At 37.8% G+C, this 25,344-nt stretch overlaps 1 protein-coding gene across 1 annotated transcript in view; it reads right to left on the reverse strand.

The window, feature by feature from the left end:
- LOC122805246 (leucine-rich repeat flightless-interacting protein 2-like) overlaps nt 1-25,344 on the reverse strand; it is an 803,415-nt gene that overhangs the window by 99,052 nt on the left and 679,019 nt on the right. Inside the window, exon 7 of the mRNA XM_044075336.1 lies at nt 6,646-6,687. Within this exon, the coding sequence (XP_043931271.1) occupies nt 6,646-6,687 (42 nt within the window). The remainder of the gene's footprint in view (nt 1-6,645; nt 6,688-25,344) is intronic.

The following is a 25,344-nucleotide window of genomic DNA, read 5'->3' on the forward strand; positions in this document are numbered from 1 at the left end:
TTTTGTTGGAGAAGAATATGAGCTTGGTTTTATTTGGGATGAGAATGAGTTGATGATTGGTGAAGTAATTTTCAACATCTTAGAAAGATTTTTGCATTTTATAGTTCTTGTAAGGAGTGGGCTGAGCAGATAGAGGAATCATCAGTACACTGGATGATGATGGCGATTGTGGGTGGCCGTACTGAGGTTAATGGTAAATATAACAAATAGAAGGGGCCCAGGTATGGAGGATTGGGGTACCCCTGTGGTGACTGGTAATAGAGGAGAAAGTGTGTTTGCCCATTTAATAGCCTGTTGACGGTTAGATAACTATGGAACCTTTTTACAGTTGAGGTAGTGAGATGTTAAGTGGCAAGTTTATTAAGTAGAAGCTGGCGGGAAACAGTGTCAAAAGCTTTTGAGATGTCTAGGAAAATAGCTGAGACTAGCTGTCCTTTATTTTTTAGAAGGTGAATGGTGTTTGTAAAGGAAATGAGAGCTGTGTTTAGGACTGAAACCATGCTGAGAGCTGGAGACTAGGTTATTAGTAGTGAGGTGATTCACGAGTTGCTGGTGAATATATTTCTCTAGCATTTTGGCAAAGGGAGAAAGGATGGCAATGGGTTGGTAGTTTGTAATATATCTCTAGATGGGCCACCTTTATGAAGTGGTATGGAATATGAACTAATTGCCGTTATCTATGAAACAATGGTCCTGAAGTTTGGGTTATTTTATAGCCCATCAAGTCAAAGAGGGACCTGAGAGTTTCAGAATATTACTGTTATCTTACTTCATAAACTGGTTTGATATAATTGCAGGTTACCCGAAAAGCCCAAAAAAATGCTTGAGGTATGAATTATACCAAGAAATGTAAGGTGCAAATACAAATGTTGTCAGAAACACATTTGACTAGAACTCAGTATGTGAATATAAAACAATTTCAGGAATGACATTCAGCAGAATATCAGGGACAAAGGAATAGGGGAGTTAATACTAACTGCTAGCAGGGCTCCAACAGTGAAAGAAAAAAGTTAACAATGGCAGATTTGCGGTAAGGAGGATTACACTGCCATTGTATTTTTATTTCAGTAAAAGTGCTATTATGGAGGAAAAAAAGTGCTACTATGGAGATTAAGAGAATATGAGGGGAAATAAGTTTCTGTAGGGAATTTTATTTATGGGTGAGGGCTGGAACTTGACATGCAAAGGTGAGGATGTATGATTGGTAACTAAATGGGAAAACATAACAAAGAGTTAGACTTCTTTAGAATTATAAAAGCAAAACACAGGAGTATGAGTAGGCAGATTAAAGTTATCCACATCAACGGAACTTCGTAACACTCGCAAATCACTAGGCAGGCAGTTTTCACTTCACCATCAAAAATTCAGTCTTCACCTCATAAATTAAAACATCAGTATTTAATTTAGCAAACAGACAAGCTGGCAAGCGCTTTCACCCGATGGGCATCTTCTAGCCAAAATACTAAACTATTTAAAACACCCAATATATATCCTCTTCAGAATGACATCATATCCTGCAATTAATTAATCAACAAACAACGAAATGGCATATCTAGTTGAAGTGCTTTCTCACTAATCGCAAAGATAGTAAAAGTATGCATTTATATACACTTGTCATTCAGTCAGAACCTATTATATATGTACATATAAAAATGTATAAAAGCTAAAACACATTAGATCAACTTAGCCATAAATATAAAAATATATAAAAAATATATATATAAAAAAGGTATATAAAGAACAAAATACATATATGCAAACATATATTACACAAATTTATAAACACTAAGCTAAGCCCTAAGCCTCCTGCCTTTGAGCATGGGTCTCAGGGGTACTCTTTCATTTAAGCCGGGTTAAGGTTAGGATGAGACAGCATCAATATAACATCCGTATCAAATCGAGTAGGAATGCTCTTTCTAAACATGTATTAGGTACATCCTCTGAGCATAAGTTTGAGGTCATTCTGAAGAGGATATATACTGGGTGTTTTAAATAGTTTAGTATTTTGGCTTGAAGAAGCCCATCGGGTGAAAGCGCTTGCCAACTTGTCTGTTTGCTAAATTAAATACTGATGTTTTAATCCATGAGTTGTAGACTGAATTTTTGATGGTGAAGTGAAAACTGCCTGCCTAGTGATTTGCGAGCGTTACGAAGTTCCGTTGATGTGGATAACTTTACTCTGCCTACTCATTCCCCTGTGTTTTGCTTTTATACTTCCTTTTATTTTGTACAGGAGTTCTGATTTCTTGGTAGCAGTTGTTGACATTTTTCTTTAGAAATATGACAATCTTTGATATGTAAGACATGGATTCAGTAGAAGTAACCCAGACAGCATTTATATATTATTCTCAAAAATATACAAAATACTATACTGAACAGATATTATATTTCTCAAAGACTAGTGTATTTAGTTGGAGGTTTGGAAACGCATCCTATAACTATTTCAGATCATGCACCAGTAAAAACCAAGGTAAAGATGGAAAGTAGTGAAGTAAAAAAAAAAAAAAACATTTTTACCTCTCACTTACCTGTTAAAGACAGGAATTTAAGGAATGGGTAGACAGAATTATTATGGAAAACAGAACTTTCTTCAGGACGGATAGTAGGATTAAATGAAAATAAAAACAGGGATGAAATAACACAAAAGAAGATATGGAAAGTGACAAAGTATTCAGAAGGGCTAACAAAGGGTGAAGTACTACAGAATAAGAGGAATCTCCATATAAGAGCAGAAACAACTGCAGAGTGTAAAGGAAAAATTAGACTATTTGAATAAGCATGTGTGTAGAAAGGTTGCCCTTAAGCAACTATTTTTGATAACTCCAAAACAGAACAAGCTTTTAACACAACAATATCAGAAAGCAGAAAGGATCATCACCAAATATAGATAAACTCTGGAAAGAAAAATAACCTGAGGTCCTACAGAGATAATACAGACTTAGGAAACTTTATGAAAATTTATATAAAGTGAAGGAATGTAGAATGCAGAAACAAGAAAAGGCACTAAAGGAAATAGTCTTGTTAGACTGTTACACAAAGATGGGTCTCAAAATTCAATAGCCAAGTCAGTAAGATGAGAAAAATAATATAGCAATAACCCACGCCTGGGTGTGGGTAATGCGGCATTTACCCACGGTTGACGTGGTTTCAAAGACAACCGTGGGTAAATCCCGCATTACCCACACCCAGAAGTGGGTTATTGCTATTATACTATGACATTATTTAAGAAAAGAAATAATTACTTTTCTTAAATAATGGCATTGTATAATGCCTCTTTGCTGCCTTCCGCAGCTGGCTGGTATCCGCGGCAGTTCTGATGTACTGTGCATGCCTACGCAGTACATCAGAGCTGTGGCCAAAAGCAACGGAGAAAGCAAGATCTCCGTTGCTTTTTACTGTTTCACTATGTTAAATGGGTTTAACATAGCGAGACAGCTTTAAAATAAGCAACGGAGATGTCCGTTGCTTATTTTAAAGCTGTCTCGCTATGTTAAACCCATTTAACATAGCAAGACAGGTTAAAAAAAAAAGCAACGGAGAAAGCAAGATCTCCGTTGCTTTTTACACACTGTGTCGCTATGTTAAAGGAGTTTAACATAGCGAGACAGCTTTAAAAAAGCAACGGAGATCTCTGTTGCTTTTTTTAAACCTGTGTCGCTTTGTTAAACTCTTTTAACATAGCGAGACAGTGTTTTAAAAGACAGTTATACTAATGGAAAAAGTCCGGGCGACCGGACCTTTTTCCATTAGTATAAGTCGATTTACAACGTGCACGCTGGCCAATCAGCGTGCACGTTTTGGAATACTAATGGGGGGGGGTCATGGTATAATGATGTATAATCAATCAGCAAACAAGTCTCCAGGAACAGATGGCACGCCTGTGGGAGTATGGAAGCTGGGCAAGAAGAAAGTGAAAGACCCGGAAGATTTTGCTCAACATAAAAGGGGGGGGGGGGGGTATCACAATCTTGGAAGAAAGTTGAGAAAAAATGTTTCAAGTTTCTGAAGTTTGCTTGGGGGCTCTAAAATATATATGCAATGACTTCCAGCAAAAATCCTAAACCTTCTTTCCCCTCTGTTATTTGCTTTATAGGCAGAGCTGCTGAAAAAGAAAATGAGGGCTTCACAAATGCAAAGACATAACTGGTATGGTAATAAAGAAAAGTTAGCTTTATTCACACACTTCTTTTTAATTTGCAGATCCTATTATTTTCCACTTGATAAATCCAGAAAAGGACTTCATTGGTCCTTTAGAATAATATAAAAGCTACAGCAGTAAGCTATATATCCACACATGAATTAGTTCAGCAATACCCACATTTATGAGGGCACAATAAGACTTCTAACATCTTAGAATATGCGGGGAGAAATTAAAGAAAACACAAAAATTGAGAACCTGGAAGCCTCTGATTATGGATGGTTAAATACAATCAGTTTTTAATCCCCTTCGTTTACAAACACAATAGACATATTTTTATCAAAATGAAGAGAAGCAGTGGATGACAACAGCTGAAGGAATTTATTTGTGAGGGGAAGGGGCCACAAGTTAAGTGGAATAAGTGGATTTCCCCAGTAGAAAAAGGTGGCGACTTGAAAGGTTACTTTAGATAGTTAAGGCTAGTATACATAATGCAAACACAAGATCAGAAACCCAAGTGTAAAAAGATGATGAAATGAGTGTGAACGTGTGCGTAAGGGGACGAGGGAGACTCACGAGCTCAAGAGACTAGCATTTCGGAAAATAACAAACCAGATTGTTACATTCATAAAGTTGCAGAAAGTAGTTTAAAAGCTCAGCCACTGTAGAAAAAGGAGAAAGGCAATTTTACCATTGTAATGTCTGCAAGTAAGGGTTAGGCAAGAGGGGCCTGGAATTTACTGGAAGAAATTAGCAAAAGAACCAAGGTATTAGAAGCAAATAACTCTAGAGGGAAAGGCAGTGGCGACTGCCTTCCATGTCCAGACTGGCAACACAACAGAAGCAAAATGAAAGGGATGGGGTAAGCAAGTACTAATGTAAAGACTAGCTGTGGGCCAGTTTTTAGTAGAATCCAGAAATGAAGCTGTGGTTAAAAAAGGATAATTTGCAAGGTGTGTAAAATACTACATAATAAATCAATCACAGTGCGTTAGAAAAAACTAGGAAAAAAATAATTTACTAAGTAACAATGGAAAGAAATTTGTAAGGTTCTCACATATCAAGCAAAGTACAGACAGTATAAGATTTTTTCACGGAAATCTTTATACGAGTATTTTTATACCAAGTGCACTTCAAAGGATGGTTCCTCAGCTACACAGCAAATTCTGGAGGTGCAACTTGGGAGGAAAAATAACTGGGAACACGCCTTTTTGGGAATATAATGAACTGGCACATTTTGAAGGCTCCCTAAAACAACTTTGACAGAAATATTGGAAAAGCAATGGCTGTAACTAAGGATATCATTATTTGATCTGGAATATATAGAATCTGAAATGCCTAGCCATAAGCAAGACCTTACAAAGTAACATTAATGACTAACAAAACAATTATTAGAAAAAGGAAATCAAAATCTATTCTCTATGTCAGGAATGTTCTGGATGTTCTAAAGGAGATAAAAGAAATGGAGGAAGGATCTTTATAAAATGACTGGAACAAGTTTCATGGAATTTTTGGAAACCATGCAGAATAACGGTACAGGAGGGGATGTAAATTTTAAAGGAAGGCATGACTTGAGCAACTAATGTTGCAATGAATGAAACTTGTTTAAAAAAGTGTGTATGCCAGTAATAATAATGTAAACTATGTTTTGTTTTATAGTAATGTATGTAATCTTACAAATTAAAAGGTGATGCTTTAAAGGAGCAAATGGTAACAGACGAACAGAATGGAAAAAAATTGCTTAGAGAGAGCATTTGGAGCAGTGGCCAACAAATATGGATTCAGCCTGGGGATCAGCTATAATGAAATGAGACAATTATGCAGTTATAGGAATGTCAGTCTCCTGTAAAAAGGGGCTCAACTGCAAGTGATGAATCAGTGACCACTACCGAATTTTGGAAAGGTGGTGGATTTCAGATCCTGTTTCTTCTGTCCCTCTGGAACAAGCCTAGATTGAGCAACAAGTTACCTGCAGAGTTCCTGTGCAAAATACCCTTAACGCTATGAATCTCTAGAAAGTGAGGCAGGCTTCTAACCTCTTCCTATATTGACAGAAACACTCACATGTGACAGCTATTAATGCTGTGAAAGAATCCGAAAGATTTTGGGAAACATCATGCTTCTTAACCCTCACAAAGGAACACCTAAATATGGGTTAAGGAACACATCACTGACAGTGGCACTTTCTAATACTAATCTCATCAAGAACTGTGATAGTTTACCATCTGAAAACTTTATTTTACAGCAAATAATGACAGCTGATAATATAAACCAGTGCTACAAGTCACTAAATCACAAGCACTCCACAACAGAAAAAATGCATTCACAAGATGCTAAATGTTAATGAACTCAAGTTCCACAAGTCAGCATAAAAACAGAGGCCATGCACAAGCAGACTGAGATGGATGCTGCCAATATACAAATCACAGCAAACTTAATTGATATAGTGTATGAAGTAAAATAAAAAAAACACTCCATGTGACAGACATTCTACACTCATTACATACTGTTAAGGGATTTTTCCTGGTCTTCTCCTTCATGAAGGCAGACTGAAGAGAAAAGACAGCACAAAAGAATTCAGATGTAAAACAATTAAATGACTGCAGAATGAAATGGCATCATTTTTGAGAAAAAAGGTAGTTCCAATTTAGCGGTGCCCATGCAAAAATTAAACTGCTAAACTCTTGGGAATGCTTCACTGTTTCAGGTAATTTAATTAGAACAGACCACACAGTCTCACAGCTTAAACAAGCAAAAATAACTGATGCAGTCTAGTAAGACAAATAAATATTTTTATTAGTAACTTTAGAGAATATACTATAACAAAAGGCAAAATTAAGACAAACAAAAAGGTGCCACTACTTCATTCACAGAGCCTGAAATTATAAACAGAAGTATGACTAAAACAATAATCCAGTAAGTCAAAATTCAACTCTCTTGCACTTAATTCTCATATGCAGCCTACCCATCAATATATTATGGCTCGAACAGGCACAGTTCTGTTATTCCACATACAGCCTTGTAACAAAAAATATATAACTACTCCCTGCAAAAAGCATCAACTAAAATGACAACTTAGTTTAGTAGCCACTATTCATTTAAGTAAAACAGCTTTTTTTTAAGCTTGGAAACTACATGCATTTAACTCACAATTACCTGCAAAACATACTTAATGGCTTCAAAGCACTACATTAAATGTTTTTAACACTTTGTAAAAGGAGATCCATGACTATTTCTCTCCTCTTAGGGCTTTATCTATGTGAGCAGCACATTCAACCTATATATGACCCACATTTCAGTAGCATTACTTGAGAAGCTGTGCTGAAAGAGGGCAGAAGTGAGCTGCTGATGCCAGCACACCCATCCATAGGCTCATAGGTACTTACTAGGCCAGTGAACTGTGAGGACCTTAAGAAGCATAGCCTTTCCTTCCCATAGCAGCTTCTAGCTCTTATTTTCTGCACAAATCCTGGAGGTAAGAAGTGTAGACACTGGTCTACAGCACTCACCATTAGTAAGTGGAGGTGGTCAGGAAGAAGCTTGTTGTAGCAACTCTCACTCAGCATGTAGATGAAAACAAATGTATGCAAGGGAAGAGAGCACAACAGACCACCACGGTCATGCGTGTGCCCAAATCAGTTACAGTGGGGTGCATTTAGGAATAAAAAAAGTGATGCCCTTAGTCTGCCTTGAGAATAATCAAATAGCTGGGAAGTTGGTGCTGTGCCACTACCAACAGCCTGGAGACAATTAGAGTCCAATCTTTAAATACAGATGACCCCAATCTGGGAGTGGGGGGAATGACGCCAGACCCTCATGCAGCTGAAATTAGGGTACTTAACTCTTCAGCAACATGCATAAGGAAGAGGTGCAGACAAGAGTACATACTCCTCCAGGGCTGCTTAGTTGGGGATGGGAACCTTGTCCAATCTGCTCACCTTTCTTTGTGCAGTTAGGGTTACTTACACTTTTGGACAGCTCAGATTCATCCATTCATTCAGAACTCCCTTTTCCCATTTTGCAATGGAGTCAGTGTGTCACTCCTGTGACAATCTACAGCCAAGGTTTACACCACTGGTAGCAAGCACTACTGCAGTAATTCTTACACACACACACCTATGACCAATACAGTGTGTCCAATCCACCTACTGCATGTCTTCGGAATGTGGGAGGAAACCGAAGTATTCAGAAGAAACCCACTTGAAAACAGGAAGGACATGCAGACTTCACACAGGAGGCATCCCCAGCCAAGAATCAAACCAGGGAACCTCTTGCTATGAGGTGACAACACTATCCATCATTGCTACACAGGTTCAGACACCAGAACTTAGCAAAATCATCATCACTGCTGGCAAATTCATACACATGAATTTTGCTGATGCAAAAGAAAGTGACCCTCACAATGCCACATCATTCAGCACTGAAATGTATCAGAAGGCAACTAACATTTTCAAAGGCTGCAATACATACGTAGCACTGTCACTAACAGCCCTCAGAAGCAGAATGCACACTTAACACAGACAGCTTCAAATGCAGTTAAACAACTTTTCTGTAACAGTATCAAATAGAAGCAGCTAAAAGTGCATGTACAGAATTATGATTGGACCTCCAATTCAACTATTTTTGTGTGCTCTCAAAATACATGACAAGAAATTAACCTCTCAGTCTTCACTCGAGGTGAATTAATGGACATCCATTTCTGAAATGCACAGCAACATGGTCATTATCCAAGATCATCATTATCCTGTACCTTCCATTAACTGTGTTTTACGAGCTACAAACCAAAATGTTTGACTTACACAAAGCAAGCAGAGGGAGTTTAAGAAATATGTTAAGTTAAACACTACTATGAAAAAAATGACAGTTAAAAGTAAATTAGTAGAAAACAAAAAACAGAATGAATCTTCCTTAATCTTAACAGATAACTCCATCTAAATGACAGGTTTCACAAATCACAATGCTCATTTCCTTCCCTTTAATCCAACTCCAAACAATAAATATTACTCAAGTACCAATTCCAGCCTATATCCATATCTGCAGTTTTTCTACAAACTTCTCTGGCTTTCTGTGAAATCCTTACATTACTTCCTTTTGGTATTTACTAAGCACCTGCTACATCACACAAGCAGTTTTTGGTTGCAGCACTTTGCTCCCTAGTTCACGTTTGCCTCATTTATGAAACTTACTGCCATAACAAACATTAAGTAAGCAGAGCACCTCTCAACTATCCAGATTTTCAGAATTCCCAGATTTTTGCCTGATATTTCTGTTCTTCTCCTCCAAAAAATTGTGGTTTTATGGCAAATCATTGAGGACTGAAGTTACTAAATAATAACAGATATGAAGTTTCAGACTTCACATACTTAAGTTTAGCATTAGGATGCATTTTCTGGTTATTATATCAACTTTCTAACTTTTTTAGAGCAATTCTGTCCCCATTTCTGAGCCTCTGCCCCCCCCCCCCCATTAACTTTGGCTTTGTCCTGAATTATTGTCCTAAAAAGTTAAGAGGTATGGCAAACCGGTCCCAAACAGCTACAATGCCAATAAAATCAGCAGAATGCCTATAAACTAAGTGCAACACTTAAAGCTCAGATCTGCTCTCCAGTCCTGCTTAGAATCCCCCAATCTCACTGCAAACTATGCAACTCAACACAAGCCACTTAAGCTACACAGTGCATTCAGAAACCAGACACTTGTAACAAGCTTATTAAACCTGTTTTAAGAAATTTATCAAAAAGAGGCTGACATTTCCATTAAAGTGTTTTCAATTAAATCCTGTAGCCAAAGGACTCAACCTCTTAGAGAGGTCAAAGTGGAACACAGACCCTAGCAATGTCTGACAATCATGATTTTGCACTGCTCAAATATAACCATAAGCATGAAATTTCCACATGGCATGGACTGCTGGCATGCATTCCCCATTCCTACTTCATTTGTAAACATTCCTCTACAAGACATTCCTTTATCAGTGATTTAAAGTTTTTTTTTTTTTTTTTTTTCCAATTTACTTTTTCAATCACGGAATAATATCTTAAAGTCAAGTCTTACAACATACAGTTTTCAGTGTTGGTTGGATTTCTACTGGAATACACTGGAGGAAGGAGGAGCTTCAAGGAAGGCAGGGTTCACCATTTTTAAATATGCTGAGCTTATTTTATTATTTTACATTTGTTTACCGGGAAAGTCAGACTGGACACAAATCTTATTTCAGTGGAGTTCTGGGAAGAAAAGCTCCACATAAAATAGAAGAAATGTTGACATATACATAAACAAGCTTACATACAACACAGACAAAATAATCACATTAACACAAATAACAGAGTAAAAGTATTATGCACAATTAACCCAAAGAAAAAACAATAAGTTTTATTATATAGATCTTAGATGGACTGACAAAGATGCACACACAAACATACGCATGCACGTAGACATGCATGCACACACACTCAGACATACCACTTTCTACATATTCTTACAAAACCAGAGCTAATAACGTAAATCTGTACAACAGCATAGCTGCTTTTGACTTAAAAATATGCTGACATTTATTTACTCTAATTATGCAAACGTTGAGACACTGCCACTCATACAGAGATCACATTGTTAAAGTAATTTCTGTTGAAGCACTTAGTTACAGCCAACATGTTAAGTAATTGCCAAGTATACAACTGCATTATACAGACCTCAGCTCGACTATCATTACTTTAAATTGCATACTCAAAGAGCTTAAGCAAGTCACGGCACTACAGTGACTTATAAATGCCTATATTTTGTAGATGACCTTTTGAACTATTCTGCACCAGTTGACGTGACATACTTTAAAATACTAATGTGTCTTTACATTCATTTGAACAGCACTCTTCAAAATTAAAATGCTCTCTCTCTCTCTGCACCCTGCAATACCTTTATTTTGAAGATATTGTAGTGGAACGAAAACTAGTAGCAGCATGCGACTGGTCGAATTCCTCGTACACCCAATAGTTCTTTTTGTGTTAGGTGCAGTGAGTTGACTGGCTCTTATACCACAATGCGTTATCTGAGCCAATAATAAAAATGCAAAGAAAAGCTGGCACTGTTTAATGCAGAACACACAGCTAAGTCTATGTTGAATGTGGAGCATTCCTCACAATCCGGAGTACTTGGCTACTCAACCTGTAGCTGACAAAAATTGAAGAGGTCTCTCTCTACATACCTCAAGTATCTTCTATGATCTACATATGCATACCACTTAAAGAAAAAAAAGGGGGGGGTGTTCTTTAAAGGTAAGAATTTTAGATCAATTTCTAATGCAGAGATGAGACACATTTTAGATGATAGCAGCCTGGGACATCAGCAAGACAGACGTTTCTCCATGACCTTCCTCCACACTTCTTTTTTTGCAAGCATGAATTATGAGAGTACTGGCAACAGCCAGCAGTAGATCATGTACAGCACGCTTCCTGTGGGACAGAGAAAAGACAAATACTTGCATCATAACAGAGAAAAAGGACTCCCTGTAAGAACTGCATATGAAGATCCAGTGAGTTCCTCCACTATATGGAACTGCATTTCAAACCCAGCAACCTACAAACAGAGATGCAGATCATCACTCCCTTCTAGATTATGAAACTGCATCCCCTGTATGGAAGATGACTGATTAAGACCAAATAGAAGAATCACTGAAAGGCCATCACTAGAATTCAGCAAATTCATTAGCAAGGATGCAGAACTGTAATTGGGACTACAAGCAAGTGGAAGGGATGGTATTATGGGAATGTACATCAATTTCATACAGGAAATATTATATGACAGGAGCAGTCCTGATAAACATCAAAGGACAGAAGTACATGAAAAAAGATATGCAACAAACAGCAATAAAAACTCTACAAAGAAAGCATCGTTGGCGCTGTCTGATCATGACACAGTGTACATCTGCAACCTGAAGTTACTGAAGTACAACATATGAAAGGAAACAACCATGAAATAAAAAACTCTCTCGTATGAACTTTTCTAAAGGAACCTAAGAAAGTTTAAGTCTGATTAACTGTTACAGCCTTTGGTATAGTACAAGACAGTGGCTATTGACCTATGAAAAACAGTAAATGTACCTCAGAAATAAAGTGACACACTAGGGAGCTACTTCAACTATAATGAGCAATACAGAGCTAGCAAGGAAAATACCTTGAAGTATAATCCTATTGTAGGAAATGGAGTAGCAGTTTTAACTCTAAAACATGGGCAACCTACAATGAAATGCTCAAAAAAATAAATAAAAAGATGAAAAACAGTATACAGGAAAGGAGTACCAGTACCTTTTAACAAAAGAGTAATCCAATTACCATAGCTTATGAGGGACTGGTTACTGCTTACAGAATAGAAATAAGCATAACAGCTACAATTGCATCACAACTGGGGTTGATCTACAGAAACCACCTAGGCTGCACATTTCACATTGTTTTTCACTGGCTAATTTGTTTCTTGAGTGACACAAATACACAGAGAACATCTGTGGCCTTTTATTTTCTGATAAGACTCAAGGCCTGCAAAATCTACAAGCACCATTGTTGACTCCCTGCTGACTATTTTTCCCACCTACCCTCTCATTCCTTGATCTGCTTTTTAAACTTGGTGATTTTAAGCTGTGCACCCTTACTGTAAATTGAGCTTTATACTACACTGCTGTTTACATCTTGAATCGTTTGCTTGCCTTTCCTTGTGCCTATTTCGAGAACGGAAAAAAAAAGGTACATTTTGCCTCTCATTGTCTGTTCTACTAATTTACTTGCTCTGAATTCATTAGCTAGCTAACTGTTGGATAAAGTACCATACTTTTACACTATAGCAAGCTCTCTTCGGTGTTTTTACATCATGAGAACAGAGCATACAGTGGTAGGCAGTTGTAGCTTGGTCTGTATAGGCTGGGAAATGCTCTCGATTCCTGCATGTAGTTTTACTGACTGGAGGGCTTATGAATCAGCTTACCTTGTTTTTCGCTGCCTTTATACTGATGTACAATTGAGTGGCTTTTGGCCTCACTAAAAAGGCACTCAAATCCAGCCCTGATGGAGCTGCTACACATATGCATGTCAAACAGCACAATGTCACCTGACCTAGGGATCTAAACTTACTGATGAAAACAAAACACGCTGGAGAGACAGATACGTCTCAAGAGATTGCCCCTTCTTAGGAACAGGCTTCCTATTCACACCAAGCACTGCCCTTCCCTGACCCTCTTCAAAAGCAATCAATGAATAAATGGATGAGGAATCACAAATTCACATCTGGGGTTGCACCTATTCCCTTATGGGAAGGGGAAATCTGCAAGACACTCCAGGCATAGGCAGAAATTCATACCATCCTCTTTCCCCAGGAGCAATATATTGGGTAAAATGGGTTACAATGGCTAGGTTTATAAGGGCTCTTTAGCTGTTAACCTAGCAACCTCCTATGAACTTACGAAGACCAGCAGCTCTGAAATAAGTGAATACAATGTGAGACTATAAAGCCTCAATCACATTTCTGAAGTATGGCTTTACAAGAAAATGTGGCTCAAAGAGTGGACTTTAGTTGACCTTATTAAACTTGTGGAGGGGTGACTGAAAGGCATATACAACACCTCATGTCATTAATGTTTTAAAGGACAATAAAAGGAAAAAAAAGAGCAGCTGTTTCTGTTCTTAGTAGTATTTATACAAAATATCTCATGATATATATTACAAGTTATACAGTAAAGCATTTTCAGGGATTACGGTCTTTTTGACATAACACATTTTTAATCATTACTTTTAAGAAATATAGGCATTACATGTAAAATGCAAAGAAAGGCTTGTCAAAACATGCTCAAGTTAGTATGTTAAAATCTTGGGCTGTTTGCATGGGGAATGCAGTATAAAAGTGCACTAATAACATATGTAGACATGAAATATTTTCTCTTAATTTTGCTTAGGTGAATGCCCCATGGCTTGATGTAACAAGTTTTTTATCTGTGTGTGCGCTATAAAAATAAGAGAACACTATCAATGTAAAGGGAAGTTTTCCATTATCAAATAAATTATCAGTGTTGAGTTAAGAATTCTGCAACTTGGCTCCTCTGTTCAGACACATTCTCAGAGATGAACCCTCCTCCCATTTTATGTTTTGCCTCCGATCCCTCATACACCCTAATTAACCTTATTGTTGCATCAGGGAACGCAAATGCGTCATTCATCCTACTCATTAAAACCCAGCTTACTCTGTCAAATTCTTTGTCTGCATCAAGACCCACCAACATCATTGGCATTTTCTACATTCTTGCCTCTATATCACTGTTCTATTAATCACCTCACCTTCACAAAACCAAACCGATCCATATCTATCAATTTTGGCAATAACTTTGTAATTCTTACAGCTACTGTAGACAAATAATTGGCAAAAATTGTTTACATTTGAAATAGGCTTATATTAAACAGGGTCTGACAGATCTTTGCTGTCTTTAGAAATTACAGCCACCACAGCTTTCTTCCAGGGTCTTGGTTCTTGTACAATTTTTTATTTTTATTTTTTTACAAAATCTTAAAGATCTTCATTACTTTCTACCACCACAGCTTCCAAACAGAAATACCCTCAATCCCTGAAGATTTTCTGTAGAATGGTTATATATTATGATTTTTTTATTTCATCTCCCCCTATCAACTATTAAGACCTGTATACCTATAACCTTGGCATACTTAAGTCCAATATAAACATTTCCATTTGTGCTCTTTCTTGATATCCACATTTTTCTACTTTATACAAATTTTCATAACATTTGTGAAATACCTCTACCACTACAGGATCTCTGGATATTTTTATTGTTACAGTTCCCTGTTGCCCAAGTCACTGTGCTAAAAATTATTGTACTCCGGAGTTATCATCAAAAAACAGTTGCTTATCAGCAAGCTTTCTAAAATCATGCATACTATCCAGACACTCCCTTATTTTCTCCTTAGCACTCTGCATTTGCCCCTCTTCTTGTTCTGAAAACCCCTTTATTCTGTACTACTTTAACCTTTCTCAGCTCTTCTAAACAATTGCTGTTACTTTTTATACAAATCTCTTTTGCATCTTTCTCAGCCACTTTTTCTTGTAGATCCATACTTCATATACGTGACTGATGCTTTACAGTCTCACATTTATTCACTAATTTCAGTGCTGCTGCTCTTCTTCCTGTTCATCTCAACCTCCCAACCCCAGACTCCGGTTCAAGTCCAACATACTCCCAATTCTTCTACTCAACTCATGTTTTTTTGGTCTCTCTCTCTCGCTCTCTCTAGCATTTTGATTTGGAAAGTGGAAAAGATTCCACTGGAAAAGTCTCTGTATGAGCCCTACCATCAGAAGAATGAGAAGAACCATCCCCTTTGGTTTGATGACTAACCCCATGTTGGGTAAACTTTTGTATTCCCCCCCTAAGCCTGCTCTAAATAAAATAAAAAAATACTTTGATCCTCTGGGAAAAATAATATTCTAAAAAGATGGATACAGCAGTTTGAATGTCATCTGCATCTCGACATTCCCTAATTGCTGGAATAATTTTGCTTGTCTTCTGTCTGGTGAAGAGTTAACATTTTCCATATCCACACTACCATCTTCATTTTATAAAAAGTTTCCCTTCTGCCACAGTTTTGTCAGGATTAACTTTCTGCTGGTAGGATTGCATATTTACCAATACAGGTCTTGGCTGCTTTCTCTTGGCCTGGTCTGGAACTTGTACACAATGTGCCCCTTTTAATTAAAAACTCCTGCTATGTAATATAAGTACAGTTACTTATTTGTCCTTTCATAAAATGTAGTCAGCTCCTTTAGTTTCTCTGTAGAAAATAAATTCTCAGGTTTTCTCTGTATGCTCTTGTCCTCTAATATTTTTGAAGCAACTCTTCTTGAACAATTTCATACTCAGCCAGCTTTTTCTTCATTTTGACCTCTGACTTCATTTTTATCATTTCATCGTAACCGTAGTTTACAGCTTCTTCCACTTTTTCCAGGTGTTTTATTTCAGTTTATATACTCCTTCAACGTTTCATTTAAAATAAACCAGGTCAGAGTACATATTTTTTCCTCTAAATTACTGGATACCACTTTTTGTACCAAAGCTGGAGCTTGAACTGCTTTTTGCTAAACAGCTGCAGAATTCTTCCCAGTCAGTTTTCTGTTCACCTTTTCCAGCTGATTTTCTTTCAGGCTCAAGTTTCTTATTTGCTGGCATCCAGCCAGTGTATTTGCCTTAACTAAATCCTTAATTGATTCCTAGACTTCATTAACTGAGTTTTACTAAAACCGGTAGAATTCCTGGCCCTTATCTACTAGTTTCTATTTTTACACTGGGAGAGCTGAAATTAAGCTGTTGATTAATGTACATCCATCATGGAAAGCTGCCTATAGCCTTATCTAATGCAAAGTGGCCACACAGTGTGTTCCAAACCAAAGGTAAATGAATACAGCATAGTCTGCAGCCAGCAGTAGGCCAGACACCTTTAACCTTCAAAACAGAACCAAGAGGCGCTACATTGTGTCAGTAAGGGTGAAAAGCAGAAAATGGAAAGGAAGTTCAGGAATGTTGGAGTATCCAGAAGGGATGCGGTTAATTAATAGTTTATGTAAGAAAATAGAAAGCCAAAACACCCTTTGCAGGTACTGGAAAATGGTGTCTGGCCTGGAGGTCTCAGACATTTCATCTCTAGACTCACTGCAATAAAAATGACCTTCAACTCATCCAAATCCTTCTCATGATAAAATTCAGTGCCACACTGTTGCTATCTATCACACCCCCTTCATGGCCCTAGCAAACTACAAAGCATATTTCAACAAACTGAGATGGCTTGCTATGCATCCCAACGCTATCCTCCCGTGTGACTTGAACTACCTTTCCATTTGTTGGGGTACCTCTAAGCAACAAAGATTCCTGGACTTCATTAATTCCAGCTTCTACAACCAAGTAACCCAAACTACAATGAAACACTCAGAAATATTACCTTATAATAGTGAATTTTCTATGTCAAGGTTAAAGGAAGACTATGTTCAAGAATAAACCTCGAAGACAGGAAGGGATGTGATGAAAATGGTTGTGTATAAAATCAGTCAAAAGGAAAGTCTCAGAACAAAAGGTATCCATATGGAGGTTTGGAAGTTAGGAGAGGAGAAAGTGATAAAGATCTGGAGGGTTTTCCTTAATATTTTAAAGGGAGGGTCAACCCCAGTAACTTGGAAGAAAGTAGAAAGCTATGGTAGTTTTATTACCTTAAGATGGTACAGATCCCTCAGATCCAGCTACATATAAACCAATTTCAATTTTAAACCAGGATTATAATGTGTTCAGGATTATAATGTGTTCAAGTCTATACTATCAAAGAGAATGTCAAAGGTGCTAGATGTACATTAATATGACTTTTGTGAAGGGGAAGTAAATACTAGACAATATCAACACAAAAATGATGATCCAGATAGAAGCAAACCATCACTAAATGCTAGTACTCTTGATGGCTCAATGTAGAGAAGGCATTCAAAAGTGTCAGCTGGAATTTTGAGTAGAGCAATAGTAGTATGTGCTCCCTGACAGAATAAACTAATCAGGAGGATCTGTAAAGGGTTTGAAGCAAGAAGTAATGTGGGAGGACCCAGGCAGGAGTGTCCTCTTTTCCCTTTATTTGCTTTACAGTTAGTCATTGTCAAAGAAAACAGGGGACTCACAAATTCAAGGAAATAACCAGTATAGTAATCAAGAAAAGCTAGCCTTACTTGCAGACAATATTATGTATTATTATTATTATTATTATTATTATTATTATTATTATTATTATCATGTGCTTGATAAATCCACATAATACTCCCTCTATTACTATTAGTAATTTGCTAAATCCACAAAAAGATCTTTTGAGTGTAGTGGAACATTCTGAGACACGTTCAAGTCTTTTCAGGATGTAAAACAAAGGAAGATAAGACAAATGCTGTAGCTGCAAACTATATACCACACAACTTGGTTTAGCAGTACTTGTTTCTAAGGGGATGATAAAATGAAGTACTTAGATGTACCGATTAAAAAGTATTCAATTAAGGCAATTAAGAATAAGTGGGAAGAGACTAAAAAGATGATACAAAAAAATGAAAAGTTAGAAGCTCTTCACTATGGATATAAACAGTAAGATTACAAACATAGGAACACAGGAGATTACTAGGCTATAGACTCAGATGTCATTTAAAGCCTAGCCATTTCAACCCAATGTTACACGCTAGTACTAGTCAATACTCAAGATTGCATTTAATGATGACTGCCCATGTCCAGGAGGGCTGTGGGTGCTATCCCATGTAAGAATTTACGGAGCCCAATCCACTCATCCAGGTTCCTCTTGAACAGTGTCACAGAGGTGCTCTGTTTCACATGAATTGCTAGCCTGTTCCAAAGACGTGGCAGTCGCTGGGAGATGAATCTGTCCTCCGGCAAGTTCTACTTAAGTCATAGGCTGCACTTAAGTCCCTGGAATGGGTAGCCCTAGACCCATTTGATTTACAGACATGCAGTAAGTTCATTAGGTTTGGGTCATGGATTGCTCTGTACGGCAGATAAAAGTCTCTGCTAAGAAGTCTATAGGATATGGAGTACAGTGACAGGGGCTTTAGTCGGTCCATCTAAGGCACATGCTGGAGACCCTTGATCTTCTCTGTTAGAAACCTCTGAGGTCTCTCTAACTTCTATAGGTGCTTAGTATGTTACGTACCGAATGGGGTGTTTTACTTAATTATGGGCCAGATAAGTGCCAAGTACAGGAGAATTATAACCTCTTTTCCTCTCAAGGAGATTCCTTTACTAACCAACTGAGCTACATGGAAAGCTTTACTTACAATTGTAGACACGTGGTGGTCTAAGTTCAGGTCTCGGTCAACCTGAAATCCCAGGTCCCTTACCACTTCATGGGTATTTAGGGTATCTCTGATTTGATAGTGTGAAGGGATATTGTTTGTGCTATAGGGAATGATGCATTTATTTGCTTTCAGTTTGAGAGTAATACACCAGTTTTGGTCTTTGTAAGACCCTCCTGGAGTATACGGACATCATTTGGGAATTCAATGACTGCACCTAGTTTGCAGTTGTCTGCAAACCTGGTCGGCCACAATCCTTTAGTTTTGACCTGAACTTCTGAGAAGTATATACTAAACAGTAGGGGGCCCAGCACTGACCCCCGTGGCACCCTGCTGGTAACAGGTCTGCTGGTTGATGTGGCATCACCCAATTTGATAGTGTGCCCGGTTTGTGAGACAATTGGTGATTCATCTTACAATGAAATGGGCTACAGTTTGTTGAGTTTATCGGTAATGCCTGAATGTGGGGTTGTTTCAAAACCTTTGCCAAGTCTTGGTATGCTGTGTGCACAGATTTGCCCTCATCAATGGCCTTTGTCACACTTTCAAAAAAATCTACCACATTTAACAGGCATGATCCGCCCTTCAAGAACCCGAATTGGGAAAGATCCAGGGTTTGGAGATCACCTATGTCTTTATGAGATCCTTAACGATGCATTCTATGGCCATACAGATAAGGCTGGTCAGGCTTATGGGTCTGTAGTTCCCCGGGTCTGTTGCTAGGTCACCTTTGTGGAGGGGAATAACTGTGGCTGTTCTCCATTTTGCAGAAACAAAGCCTGTGGTTAGGCTGTAACTCAAAATGGTAATTAGCAGTGACGCTAGTTCATGTTCTAGCATGTTTGGAACACAGCCTGGGATGTCATCTGGTCCCACCCAGGCTGTGTTCTTTGCCTTGGGCAGGGCTTTGAGGACCTGCTCTTCAGATATATAAGGTGGGGGGGTTGGGGGATGGTTTGTTGCAAGTTAGGAGAGGATAATGGAGTGAAACTTTCACCAAACCTGTCCACTAGCAGGTTTGCTATCTCTGTGGGGTCTGTGTGTGATACCACTGGGCACAAGTTCTGCACATGCTTGGGAACTACCTTTTAGGTTACATAAGTTGCTGTAAAAGGCATTGTTTATCCTTGGCAAGACTTGTTAGGTTTCTCTCAAAGGAGGTCTTGGAGGACTTTCCAAGTTGTCTGATTTGCCTGTTAAGGCCGAGAAGAATGCTTTTCCATTCTTGGGTTCTTGTCTTTGTTTTCCTGGACAGCAACTTTTTGCATTGATTGCAGAGTTTGCTGATGCTGGAAGACCACCATGGCAGCTTGATTTTATCTGGGGCTCTGGCTTTGATTCCTTCTGGTACAGCCGACTTTATACATTTATGCATGTGATTGTAGAGGGTTTTAGAGCAATCTTCAGCGTAGCTACCACTTTCATCTTGGGGTGGGACTTGGAAAGCATCGACATATTTATTCATATAGGAGGGTATAGTTTGCCTTGGTGACGTTTTGTGAGTTCTCATGTTAACATCAGTTTAGAGGTGACTGACTTGTGGTCAGTTTTAGCTGAGGGTCCAACAGTTTCAGCACAGCATCTGTTTGACATGCTGTTGAGGACCAGATCTAGAATGTTTGTTCCTCTTGTCGGGGTATGGACAATTTGCTCAAAGGCATTTGAAACTTTTGTGCTAGCTAGTTTGGGCTAGCGTACATTTCCCAGTTGATGGTGGGATAATTGAAATTACCCAAACCAGTGTGTTTCGTAACAATGGATTGCCTTCAGTTTGGTGAAGTAGGCTTCATGGGAATCATGACCCATGGAGGTGGATCTATAACTGGCTAGGACTTGCCCACTGTAACCTGGACCTGGAGTAACTCCATGGAGTTGTCCAGTCTAACTAGATGGGAGGTGAATATATCTCTAATAGAGACTGAAACACTGCCCCTTTTGGTTTTCACACATTCATTTTGTGGTCTAAAGGTGTGGAATGTATTGTAACCTTGCAAAGCTGGGGTATTCTCGGAGACCTTAAACCAGGTTTCTGTGACTGCACAGAGATCTACATCTTCTAATGATACAAGTGCTTTCAGGGAGGACAGTTTTTGGCCTGTGCTCCAAGCATTTAGCAGCACAACCCTTTCTTTGTTCTGATTGGTTAATTTCATGTTGTTAATGTTGTTTGAGACCTTGCCTAAAAAGGCACTATAGGGTAGGCAAAAACCTTTGCCAGCAGCCAAAAGCCTAGGGATGCCAGGTGCAAACCATCTCTGGCATAGCAGAGAAGTTTGTTGACCATGGCTTCCTAGGCAGATAGGAACTGGATCCCCTTGGAATGACACAGAACACTAAGCGAATTATTAAAACCAATCATTTTTTGTTTATTCTGTGGCATCATTCTAGGAGATCGTTGTATGCTGTTCAAGGCTAGGGACATTCCTGCCTGGGACATATACTCAGAGCTCAGTCATGTCTCTCTTCATATAGTCCAGCAAGGTATGTATCAGGTCATTAAAACCAACATGAACTATGACACTCATAATGGCACCTGTTGCCGAGAGAACTGAGAGCATGCAAGATTTGGTGAATCCCCGCACGGGACAGGCAGCTGACCGTGACTTTCTCCTTGTCCAACCTGGTGAGTGAGACATCCTTGTGTCTCACTATTGAGTCTCGAATGACAAAAAAAAATTTTTTTTTTTTTTTTGTGTGTTATGCCTTACAGACTTGGTGAGTGAGAGACTGGTGTTGCTACATGTCATGGGTGATGTGGAGACTGTTAGCTGTAGCAGATTTGTGTTTTGGAAGTCTCTGGTGTTTTGGTAAGTTTTTCTAAAGAACCTTTGCCTATGTGGATTTGTGTGTTTGATGCGTACTCTATGTGTGAGTAGTTAGAATCAAAATCAAGCCGAAACTCCACAGCTTAAATCAGTATTAAACAACTCAGGTTTCTCTTCAAACAACTTTATATATTCTTTAAAAGTATTCCAAAAGCACAAGATAAATACAGACCTTCGGTCTTATTGTATTTTTCAAAACGTCTTTCAAAATATAACAAACAAACCTTTTGGTCCAAATACGTTAGCAGGTTACTAAACACGTTGATGCCACAGTATTATTATGTTTTTCAAAGTGTCTTTCAAAATATAGCAAACAAACCTTTTGGTTCAAATTGGTTCTCCAAATATGTTAGCAAGTTACTAAAAACGTTGATGCCACAATGACTTCTTGCCGAAATCCAGAGAATAAAACATATGTTTAAAATTCATGTGTTGGAGAAAGCTAAAGTAAAAATATAAATAACACAATACTGTAAGGTCCCAGACACTCTAACCGCTCTTCAGAAAAAGGTAACTTGTAGCTGAAAAGCTTTTCAAAATTTAAACGGCTCTGCATTTATCAGCGCTAACGAAGCATGATGTATTACGAACGCCTTATTTGATGACGTTTCACAAATTAAATGAACGAAGATTTAGGCTTTACAGTGTCTAAAAAACTACACTCCACGCTAGTTAATGTTTCAGTGTGTGAAATACAACAAATGCTACAAGCACTTTAATTAGTAGAGTTTTCTAAGCAGCAAACAGAATTCTCAATGCTGATAGAAAGGACAAAAGACTTTCACAGTGCCTAATGACACAGTAACACAAACTAAGCATGTAACACTGCAGATACAAAGCCGAACAGGCTTTCAGTACTAAACAGTACTGGAAAAGCAAAGGCTTTTCAAAAGAATGTAGCACAAAGTCTTGAGCTTTCGTAGTTTAATGGCTCCACATTAGTAGCGTTTCCAAAATGTAAGGCACTGTTAGTACCTTGCCGGTAGAGAATACAATGCAGCAAACTAAGTTTACAAAGTCAGTTTTCAAATATACATAAAATTTCCACAGCTTGAATGCAACAAAAGGAATTAAAGTCCCAAAATACCACGACACGCGCTTTCGGTAATAACCTTCTTCAGATCGTATCAAATAGTGACTCCATTTCTTTCTTTATTAAAAGGCTTAGCCAATAATCATAGAGGAAGCGGACAACGCCCTTTCTGGAACAAGAACAGTTGTAACCAATGATTTCATTCACTAAGGTACACACCTTCTTTTTCACCTAATGGTAGGTCTTCTAGTTTTCAATATTGGTTTTAAGGGAGCAACAGCATTCAGTCCCGGAGGGCAATCTGCTCGTAGATTTATTATCCATTTCGTTTCACTTACTTCAGTTTTAGTGGTCAGGTCACCTTGTTTTATCCCTTCATGAATTTTATCAATAGCTTTAAAAACAAAGCTGTGGTTATGAAACTTAGCAACAAGCACCGCTAAAGCATTGTGTACATCTCCTTTACGTATGTCATACAAATGTCGTAGAATCCTTCTTTTAAATATTTGGTTTGTTTTTCCAACATAAAATGAGGTGCAATTTTTACAAGTTGCCAGGTATACCACATTCTTTGTGTTGCAGGTTACTTTGCAATTAAAAATGTATTCACAATTAGTGACTGGATGTATGTATGTATCGCTACTATCTATAAAGCCACAGGCAGTATAATTGCCACATTTGAAAGTTCCTTTACATCCAGTGGGCTCTGATTTTGAAAACCCATCCTTTGTACATAAAAGTCTCTTGATATTCTTTTTATTCTTATAGCCAAACCGTGGTTTTGTTCCTACAATAGTACAAAGGTTCAGATCTTGAGTGAGTATTGGCCAGAACGTAGAAACAATATCTTTAATTTGCTTATTATCAGTACTAAAAGTTAACATTAGCCTCAAAGGCTGAGATTCCTGTGGTGTAATTCTTGACATTGATTAAATTCTTACGTCTGACTTCTTTGAAAAGTGGTTAAAGCATTTTCTGTTTCCTGTTGGGATTAACCACGTGATTGTAAACGCTCTTTTAGATCTATCATTTCTTGCTGTAAATCTTCTACTTGCGTGCATCTTTTAGAGATCCTAGTTAACTCATTTTCATTATATTCTTCATAACATGTCTAGGATGCATGCTACTTCTATGGAGGTAATGGTTTCTCCAGGTGTTTTTTCTGAACAGCGATGTCTCCATTTCTTTTTCTCTATTTAAAGTGATATAAACATCAAGAAAACTAACTTGTTGACATGAATGCTGACTGGTGAATTTCAGAAAGGAGGTAGTTTCATTTAAATATTGCAAAAATTCAGGTTCCTCACCTTCCCATAATAAAAAAAAAAAGGTCATCCACAAAACGACCATAGAATTTAACATGATGAAACCAAACTTATGGTAATATTAATGTACTGTTTTTCCCAGTCTGACAGAACTATGTTTGCGTAACTATTGGCACAGGGGGTGCCCTTAGCTACCCCCAAACGCTGCCAATAGATGTTTTCACCATAAGTGAAAAAACTGGTTTCAAGCACCATTTCAAGTAAGGAACAAATGAGATTTGCATTCTTATATTCATTGATTTCTCCAATAACTTTTCTTACAGTTTCTATCCCGTGTTCATTTGGAATATATGTAAATAAACCATTACCTCCATAGAAATAGCATGCATCCTAAACATGTTACGAAGAATATAATGAAAAATGAGTTAACTAGGATCTCTAAAAGATGCACGCAAGTAGAAGATTTACAGCAAGAAATGATTGATCTAAAAGAGCGTTTCCAATCACGTGGTTACTCCCAACAGGAAACAGAAAATGCTTTAACCACTTTTCAAAGAAGTCAGATGTAAGAATTTAATCAGGAGTCAAGAATTACACCACAGGAATCTCAGCCTTTGAGGATAATGTTGACTTTTAATAATGATAATAAGCAAATTAAAGATATTGTTACTAAGTTCTGGCCAATACTCACTCAAGATCCGAACCTTGTACTATAGTAGGAACAAAACCATGGTTTGGCTATAAGAATAAAAAGAATATCAAGAGACTTTTATGTACAAAGGTTGGGTTTTCAAAATCAGAGCCCACTGGACGTAAAGGAACTTTCAAATGTGGCAATTGTACTGCCTGTAGCTTTATAGATAGCAGCAATACATACTTGCATCCAATCACTAATCGTGAACACATTTTTAATTGCAAAGTAACCTGCAACACAAAGAATGTGGTATATCTGGCAACTTGTAAAAATTGCACCTCATTTTATGTTGGAAAAACAAACCAAGTATTTAAAAGAAGGATTCTAAGACATTTGTATGACATACGTAAAGGAGATGTACACAATGTTTTAGCGGTGCATGCTGCTAAGTTTCATAACCACAGCTTTGTTTTTAAAGCTATTGATAAAATTCATGAAGGGATAAAACAAGGTGACATGACCACTAAAACTGAAGTGAAATGAAATAGATAATAAATCTATGAGCAGATTGCCCTCCGGGACTGAATGCTGTCGTT

Source organism: Protopterus annectens, chromosome 6.part1 (assembly GCF_019279795.1).
Source record: "Protopterus annectens isolate FY-2018-M chromosome 6.part1, PAN1.0, whole genome shotgun sequence".
Taxonomy (NCBI): Eukaryota; Metazoa; Chordata; order Ceratodontiformes; family Protopteridae; genus Protopterus; species Protopterus annectens.